Here is a 9,026-nt window from a genome sequence, read left to right on the forward strand (position 1 = left end):
TGACTCTCCCCGGAGCGGTCGGTACTGGAGAAGACACTGCCCTGGAGGTGCTGGTGGGATGCCCTTCCCTTCCTTGAGCTCGGGTGCTGTTCATGCCCTGGGTAGCACAGCGTTCACTCTGAAGCCTAGTGGTGTTCCTCAGTGCCAGCCATGCTGGTGCTGTTCCATGCTGGCATCCCCTGTGTTGGCAGGGGCCACCTCTGGGCAGCTGCAACCCTGGTCCCACCAGGCTTCAGTGGGCTCCCATCCTGCGCTGAGCCAGTGGGTCCTGCCCTCAGTGGCAGGGGGGCCCCCCCCCCCCCCTCCCTCCCTTGGCTCCTCCCTTTCCAGCTATGGAGCAGCTGTGAGCCCTGGGGGGCTGCTTGGCACCACCAGTGGGGTGGGGGGGAGGTTGGGTGCCCCCCACTTTGGGAGCATGTTAGGGTTACCTCTTGCTTAGCGGGGACCCTGGTGCATTTGACTCCAGATCCTTGAGGACTACCTACTGGTGGAAGATGTGCCTTTGCTGGAGGAGATGGCCGAGGAGGATGAAGAGCTCGACCTATACAACGAGATGACTTTTGGGTTAGGTAAGATCTCAGAGGAGCCCCAGTGTCAGGGAGCTCAGCCAGCATCCAACAGGGTGAGGAGGATGGAGGTGGGGGGTGAGGAAGGTGTCCTCCTGCCTGGTGAGGAGCTGGGTTGGGAACAGGGTTCCTGGTGAGCACTGCCCAGGCTCTCACCCACCCTGTTGTGCTCTGCTTCTCCCCTCCAAGACCGGGACTCTGCTGAGGAGGACACCACAAAACACCTGATGCCTCTGGAGACGAGCCCTGAGCTGGCTGAAGTGGTGGCAGAGGAGACTGAGGCCAGAGAGAAACTGGGGCCTGGAGCAGCTGAGCAGCCAGAGGAGCTGGAAGACCCCCAGGAGGAAGGTGGGATAGAACCAGAGGTTGAGCAGCTTGGCTCCGAGTTGGAGGAAGAGGAGGAGGAGCTGGGGACTGAGGAACAAGAGGAAGACCAGGAGCCCTGTGAGGAGCCCAATGACCTGGGAGACCCAGCAGTGATGAGAGCCGTTCAGAGCAAACCCACACTGGAGGTGATGCGTGAGCGGAGAGGGAGGGGACCCATGCCTGGCTGACAGGGACCTGCTGTTCCCCCTCCATCCCCACACCTGCGGGTCGTGCCCCATGGAGGGCACTGGGGGTAGTTTGGTCCCTGCCCAAGTGAGGAAGACCTGCCGTGCAGGGCTGAGTACGCGCCTGTAACCTCTTTTTTTGGTTGCAGAGCCAGGACTCGGCAGTGCTGGACAGCAGGGTTCGTGCTTGCTGGGCAGAGTTTGGCAAAGAGGACGTGGTAAAAATGTCCCCTCCCATCCGGTGACGAGGCTGAGCGGCCCCTGCAGTGTCCCCTGCCCCTCTCCTCTGCCTCTCTCCTCCTGTCCTCCTTCCCCACACTGACCATCTCCCTGTCTTCCAGCTGGTGATGGATCCCATGGTGTGGGGCTCCTGCCCTGGCAGCATCCCACCCCACCATGTGCTGGAGGTGGGTACCCCCAGCCAGGCCTATGGGAAGCAGCTGAAGACTCCCCAGTCCCTTGGGATAAGGGTCATGCAGGCAACTTGGGGTGACCAAGGGACCTCCAAAGCCTGATCTCAGGTCTGGAGGTGCACAGATGTGTCTTTTGGGTGCAGAGATGCCCACCCTAAGCAGAGCCTGTGTTTGAAGGCAAAGCTGTTGAGTTTGGGAGGACTGAGACCCCCCCTGCTGGGTATCCCTGTGGGTCCTCTGCTGTTGCACACTGCCAGGATGCGAGCCTGGCTGGTGCATGGTCTGGTTAAGCAATAACTGAAGGTTTTGGTGAGCTGCCCAGTGCTGGGTTACCTAAATTGATCCCAGCTGGGCTCTGTTCCTATCTCCTGCTGCCTCCTCCCCACAGGATAAAGCTATTCTTCAGGTCCTAGAGAGGCCTCCACCATCCACCAACGTGACCCTTGACTTCCTCGGCTCCCCTGTGCAGAGGGGCTATGGGGGTTCACCCCGACTTAAGCGCCCTGACTTAAGACTGATGTCCCCCAAGCCATTCCCCCAGCGCTTTCTCCGGCAGGTAACGGGTTTTGGGGGTCTCTTGTGTCCCTTCTTTCTCTGCCCTTCCCTTCCCAGAGGTGCAGCCTTGAGGACAGACTTGTCCCAGTGACACCTCCCATCTCCTGCCCTGCAGCAGTCGTCTCTGATGCCGTGCTCCCCTCGGCCTTTCACGCCAGCTCGCAGATCCTCTCCGCTCTTTGCTTCTAACCAGGTAATGCAGCGGGCTGTGAGCCACCAATGTGTCCCTTCTGAGGTGGCCCTGGAGCCACAAGGGATTGGGACAGTGCCTCCTCAAAGCTCTGCCATCTGGAGCAGACTTCGCAGCTCTGTCTAATCCTGAGCACCCATCTCTGATGTCTTGCTGGCAGGGAAAGGAGCCACTGATGTAGCCGTTGCTTCATAAATCTATTTGTCCTGAAGTCCCCACAGGACCTGCACAGGGCATGGTGTTGTGCTTGGTTGCTGTGGCACTAGTGATGGGCCTGGGGCATGCGGTCCCTGGTGACACCCAGGTCCCCTTGCCTTGCTCAGCTGTAGTAGCAGGATCCTGGGGGGGTATCATCTTGCCATGGTGCCCCACACGTCCTCTCCATGCAGAAAGAATGTAGTCCCTGCCAGGATGGGACCCAGAAGCCAGCATGGAGCTGACAGACCTCTCCAGCACCCTCAGAGGGGAAGGCTCAGACACTTGATCACTTCTCTCTCCCTCTCCAGACCACAGGGTATGCGTCTTCGACCCCTTTCCAGCCCATGTCACCCAACATCAGCAGCTCACCGCGGCCTCTTGCCATGCACTTTGGTCCCATGTCTCCCTCTTTGGACCCTGCTCTCTTCTTCAGTCCATCAGCCAGCGGCCAGCTGAACCTCAGGTAGCAGGATGGTGAGCGGGGTGCCTGGATGGGGCCAGAGGAGCCCCACAAAGCCTCTGGGGATGGCTCTAGTGTGGGTGCTGAGCCCCCTGACCCCCATCTGGTCTCCTCTGCAGTGCCCCCAGCCATATGACCCAGCTGCACCCCCAGCACCAGCGGATCCTGACCCAGCGGCAGCAGCAAGGCGGGCAGGCACAGAGGTAAGGGGGTCCCCAGGGAGCTGTGGGGTGGGTGGTGGAGTTCTAGGCAGTCACAACTAGCCTGCAATCTTCTCCTGTGTCAGCGTATCCCCCAAGAAGCTGTGGTCTCCTAAAGTGGACCCTTATGCTGGACTGATGACCTCCAAGGAGAAGGACTGGGTCGTCAAAGTGGAGATGATCCAGCTGCAGAGCGAGAACATGGATGATGACTACTACTACCAGGTGAGCTCCTGCCAGCAGCACTAGTGGCTTGTTCTCCTCAGGGCTGGGACTTCATCTCTTTGGGAGCTGGAGGGTGCCAGAGCTTGTGGTGACTCCCCTCCTGGCTATGCCTGTCATTACAGACATACTACCACCGGCTGGAGCACAAACAGGCAGAGGAGGAGCTGCTTGGTGGCCGCAACAAGCAGGAGCCCCTCAAGCTGGTCACGCCATTCATCCAGAAAGTGGAGACGTACGACTCTGGTGAGGGACTGGGGTGGGTGGCTGGGTGAGTGGCGGCGGGATATGGCCTCACCATATCCCATCTCTCTCCCAGTGGTGCGTATTGCGGGCTCGCTGGGCCAGGTTGCGGTGTCCACCTGCTACAGCCCTCGCCGGGCCATCGATGCTGTGCACCATGCCCTCGTGGAGGAGGTAGGTAAGGGGAAGTTGGGCTGGTTGGTGCCCTGGATGCCTGGGGACACTGCTCTCAGCTTTCCCCAGGTCATGGAGCAGTTAGGAGCTGCTATGAGCAAGCAGGGGTGCTGCCCCAAGCCGTGGGATGCGGCACACAGGTGAAGCAGGTGCCACCTTGGTTGTGGCAGCTTGTCCCCTGCCAAGGGGTAGGATGGGACTCTGGGCAGAGCTGGCCGTGGCCTCCCTATGGGATTGCTCTGTATCCTGAAGCTGCCTCTGATCCCCAGGGAGCAGCTGGCCCAGTGCTCTGCCAGCGGTGGTGTCTAGTGCTGGCTGTAACTGTTGTACCTTCCTTTCTTCTCTCCTGAAGGCTGCGGGGAGCCACCGGCTTCGGGCGCTGCACAGAATTGAGAAGGTGAGCGAGCCGCAATTCAGGGTAGGGTGGGATGGTGCAGATACTTGGTTTTCGTCCAAGGAGCTCTGTGAGGGCAGGGGTCCTGGATAACCAGTTGGTAGAAGATGCTCCAAGCTGCCTCCTTACACTGTGCCATTTCTCCAGCTCTTCCTGCAGCTGCTGGAAGTGGAGGAGATGCAGCGGAAGATGTCCCTGGCCCCAGAGGAGCAGCAGCTCTGCTGTCAGGAGCAGAAGAGCCAAGAAGTGGAGTGTATCTACCAAGCCTTGAAAATCAGGGCTTGCAGTAGCGAAGAGTGAGTTTGTGCTGTGGAGAGAGGGGAACAGGCAGCACATCCAGGTCCTTGCAGGGCTCAGATGGGCATGGATGAGTAGTTCTGGTTGATGGAGAGCATTGAATCCTGTCCTCTGTGTGTCACCATGGCCTGTCCTGAGCCTTGTCCTCCACTGGAGCTGATGCTGGTCCTTCTGGATGGACAGGGATGCTACAGGTCCCTCGGGATCTGTACCAATGGAGCCTTCGTCCCCAGGGAGGCAGAGGATGAATTCCTGCAACTCCTATGTGTGCGGAAGGGCAAGAAGCTTATGGCCCGGCTGCTGCCCCACCTGACCCGGGACCAAGCGGAGAAGATGCTGCTGACCATCGCCCATCACCTACCCTTCCTCATGAAGAAGGACGTGTTGGACGAGGCAAGCGCCTCCAGCCAGGGCAGGGGCATCCCAGCCTGCCTCATTCCCCCGCCTGCTCTTGCTGGCGGGGGTGGGCAATGGGTTGGCCCGTCTTGCTGGGTCCCAGCATGACCAGGCAGGCAGCTGACAGGCTTGACATGAGACAGGAGCCTCTTTCCATCCCTGAGGAGGAAAAAGGTCTCCAGGGAGGGGTTAAAGCAGTCCTGGTGGCAGTCCCCCTTGGGGAGGGGTTTATGTGTGTGCAGTGTTGACCTTTGCATCCTGCTCAGGTGTTGGGATGGGGCTCCGGGATGGGGCTGTGACCGTGACGAGTCAAATGGTCTCAGATCCCTGATCTCCCCTCTGCCCTGCCCAGTCTCTCCCCCTGCTCTACAGCCCATTGAACGAGGTGGTGGGCAGGATGACCTTCAGCAAACTCATTGAGGTCCTGCAGGAGATGACCAGGCCTCTGCCCGAGTCCCCTGAGCTCCCCCTTGCCATGGCCTTGAAGAACCAGGTATGCAGCCCTGAGGAGGGCAGAGCCTTGTGGCATCCCTGGGGTGCCACCACTGCTGGCCATGACGGTCCTCCTGGTGCTTCCCTGCAGTTTGGGATCTCCTTGCTGTACTCCCTGCTGAGCCATGGTGAGCAGCTACTGTCCTCTGACGTGCCGCTGGAGCCACGCTGCGGGGACTTTGAGACGTGGTGAGGGGCTGTGTGAACAGCAGGGTTGGGGTTTGCTGGCTGGTAGGGTGCTCACCCCCCTTGTTGATGCCCCCAGGACAGATACGGTGTTCCTGGTTGCCCGGGAGCTGTCGCAAGTGCCCAAGGCCTCACTGGTGGAGCCTCTCTTCTTGCCCAGCAACCTTCTCTCGCTCTTCTGCCGCTACCTGGACAAGCAGACTGTCTACCACCTGGAAGCCAAGATGGAGTGAGTACTGCCTGGCATGGCTCCCTGCCTTTCCTGAGGATCCCCCAGGAGAGGAGCAGTGGACAGCTTTGGGGGTTCACTGCTGCTGTCCCCTTGGGGACCCCGTTGGACACAAGTCTCCACATCTCCACCTGGCTGAGCTGATCCTTGCGGCTTTGCACTGGCTTCTCAGGGACAGGTTGGCATCAGCTGCTGGCAGCTCGAGTGTGACAACTTGGTGCTCCAACCTGATACTTTCCCCGCAGGTGCTCCTCGCTGCCGTCGGAGGCTGCCATGCCGTGCTGAGCCCTGGGAGCTGGGGATGGGAACCAGGGCCAGCGGCGCCAGGAACAGGCAGAGCCCAATGCCACGACTTTGAGTTTTGAAGCAAACGCTTATCCTGGTGTGGGGCACTCTGGGTGAACCAGGCACTTGAGGGCTGATGCTGACCTGCCCCAGTGCCTGGGAGCACAGCATGGGGAGGAGGGTAACTTATTTTGGCCTCGCACCCAGCAGCGGTGAGTGCCGGATCATGGCGGGTGTCGAGGCAGGGTCTGCACAGGGGCGCTGGGAGCACCTGGGGGTGAGTGACTTTGTGTACAGCACTTGAAATACAATAAAAAGGTGATTAATGAGCTCCTCTGGCTCCTGTGGGCAGCTTCTGCTGTAAGCACAGGGGTTCTGGAGTCATCATGTGGGCAAGGAGACCCCCCTGATTGGGGATGGTGGGGATCCGAGTGCACAGTAAAAGGGAAGGGCAAGCAGGGGAGGGATGTGCAGGGGACCCAGGAGGATAAAGGAGGATGGAGGAGAAGACAATGCGCTCAGAGGGCAGTGGAGGGGATCAGAGGACACATGTGGCTGGGGATAGTGGGGAATTGAGCCCCCAGGGAGAGCAATGGACTGCAAGAAAAGGGATGTAGTGGGGAAGATGGGGTCAGAGCTTGCCCTGAGGGGAAAGGAAAGATCTGTGCACACAGGAGGGCATATCTGGGTGCACATGGGAAGGATATGGGGGATCTTAAACATACATGAGTGGGTAATAAAGCACCTCTTCTCTCTGCTGAGCTCTCAAAGACCAATTAGCCTCAAGGCTTGCAGATGTGGTCATAATCAAGTACCTTGAAGCATCTTTCTTGAGCAATTTTAACTGACCATGACTGACACAAAGCTGACCCTCACTTCTGTGTCTAGGTCTGAGGGAGTGCCTAGGTACAATATCTGGTCCCACTGTAGAAAACTTTATGGCTCCTGCCTGGCTATATGGTGGGATTCGCCCTAATCCTATGGGACATCTGAACCTAGGCCACCTATGTCTATCCAGAGGTCTAAACTTGATGTCAAAAGCCTGGTGTATATTCATGAGAGGTTTGCACCAGAAAGTTGTCTTATCCTCAGACTGATACCTGTCATGTGCCCAAGCTCCAGCCCCATGTAGATGAAGCTATTCCTTCAAACTGACGTCCTCCAGAGGTTAAACTAATGCACAATGAGACTTTGCAGAAAATAAGGATGTGACCAGTATGGATGAGTGGTTGGATGGGATTTATCTCCACTGCTTACCAAGGTAGCTCACATCTCAGTTTCTGAAACATGCTTCAGAGGAGCAACCGAGATGCCTGAATACAGCTGTACAGAGACACGAGATGTTGCAGATGTGATGCAGGATCTTGGGGGGATTCCTGCCCTTTGTGCTAGCAGTGGGGTATAGGCTGTCAATCATCTAAAAGGGTGTGAAGTCCAGCTGGAAGAAGCTCCAGATCATTCTGGCAGCTGCTTTTGTCGTCCTGGTGCTTCTCCTGCTTTTCTTGGTGTCCTACAGCCTCAACCTTTTCTGTGCCCTCAAAATCACGTTTGCCAAAAGTAAATTCAAAGCCTTCTCCACTTGCTCCTCACACTTTCCTCGCTGGAAAGTTCTTCTTTGGGACAGCTATGTTCATCCCTACGCATCCCTAGCCATCCAGTGTCACTCTTTTGAAGTGACATAGCACTGGCAGGTTGTCATCAGGGTAAAACCCATGGTTTCAAACCCACCGAGGCAATCTGGGGGGATACGTGCACCGTCACCCACCCGCAAGCAAAAGGATGGACCTTGCCATGACAAACCCTAGAGACAATTTCAGACAGAAGGGAGCTAACAGGTGCTCACTGATTTGTAGGAAGAGAGGAGGACACCAGCGAGTCCTTCAAGATAAGGATAAGCCTTGTTATGTTTTTAGTTTGCAAGGGAGCAGAGTGCAGACTCAGCGCAAGCACTCCTTGCCTGAGAACCAGTGTGGATGAAGGAAGAAAATGCAGCATGGTTGCGGTCATGTATGAAACCAAATGCTCCAATATAGAAGGGTTGGAGGTCTCTGCTGGACTCTGCTGCTTTGTTGCAGTAAACAGCTGAGACAAAAGAAGGAAAATCTGTCTCTTTTGGTTACTTTCCCACAACTGAGGGACCTGCACCACTCAGCAGCTCCCCTTGGCGCTTCCCACCTGGAGAAAGAGACCCTCTCCCTGGGGCACCACCGGGTGAATTGATTCAGCTGAGGTATGTCTGGCAGGTCAGGGACCCTGTCTGGTTTATCTGCATTGGGATCTTCTCCCTCAGCCCAAAGCTGATGGGAGTCTAGGGTGCCTCACCTGGCTCTGCTTAATCTACTGCCCTGCCCAGCTCCTCCTGGCACTGTCCCGAAAGAACCACTACCCCTGTGGGGCAGTGGTGAACTTCGCCATGGGCGAGTGATAGGTGGTCGCTGTCTCAGGGATATGGGGCTCATCCTGGGATGTCTTAGGGGGGTGTAGGACTTGTGCTGGGATGCAGGGAAGGATATTTTGGGCTTGCACAAGACTTATTACAGGATGTTTAGGGGAGGAATCAAAGTTGGGCAGAAGGGAGGGATTGAGGTGGTTTGTGGCAGCGCTGACTCTCTTGGGCTGCTCCTGAAAAGCCTGGAGGTGAACAGGCAGCCATCCTGGTCTGCGTGTGGAGGGGATCGTGGCTGTCCTGGTTGAGGTGTTGAGGGGACCGTGGCCATCTTTGTCAGGGCACTGAGGGGGATCGTGGCTGCCTCAGAGTTCAGGTATCCCAGGGAGGATGGCTGGGTCACGGAGAGGACCACAACCACCTTAGCTGGGACGTCAAAGGCATCATGGCGTCTGGGTCAGGGCATCAAGGGGTTGGCGGCCATCTGAGCTGTAGTGCTGGGTCTCAGTTGGGTCCCATCAGTTGAGGGGACTATGGCTGTCTCAGATGGGGCATTGAGGGGACCATGACTGACTTGACCGGGGCACTG

The 9,026-nt window shown here is 57.6% G+C and overlaps 1 protein-coding gene across 1 annotated transcript; it reads left to right on the plus strand.

Moving 5' to 3' along the window:
• The first annotated feature begins 514 nt into the window (after positions 1-514).
• PATL2 (protein associated with topoisomerase II homolog 2 (yeast)) lies at positions 515-6,051 on the plus strand. Its single transcript, XM_009698446.1, has 17 exons — positions 515-569; positions 756-1,078; positions 1,267-1,335; positions 1,459-1,524; positions 1,919-2,086; positions 2,782-2,936; positions 3,053-3,136; positions 3,220-3,358; positions 3,481-3,601; positions 3,675-3,772; positions 4,125-4,169; positions 4,314-4,462; positions 4,697-4,856; positions 5,212-5,352; positions 5,443-5,540; positions 5,617-5,766; positions 6,012-6,051. The coding sequence occupies exons 1-17, from the start codon at positions 515-517 to the stop codon at positions 6,049-6,051; spliced, it is 2,061 nt and encodes a 686-aa protein (XP_009696748.1).
• Positions 6,052-9,026: the final 2,975 nt, after the last annotated feature.

This window comes from Cariama cristata, unplaced genomic scaffold (assembly GCF_000690535.1).
Source record: "Cariama cristata isolate BGI_N322 unplaced genomic scaffold, ASM69053v1 scaffold42564, whole genome shotgun sequence".
Lineage (NCBI taxonomy): Eukaryota > Metazoa > Chordata > Aves > Cariamiformes > Cariamidae > Cariama > Cariama cristata.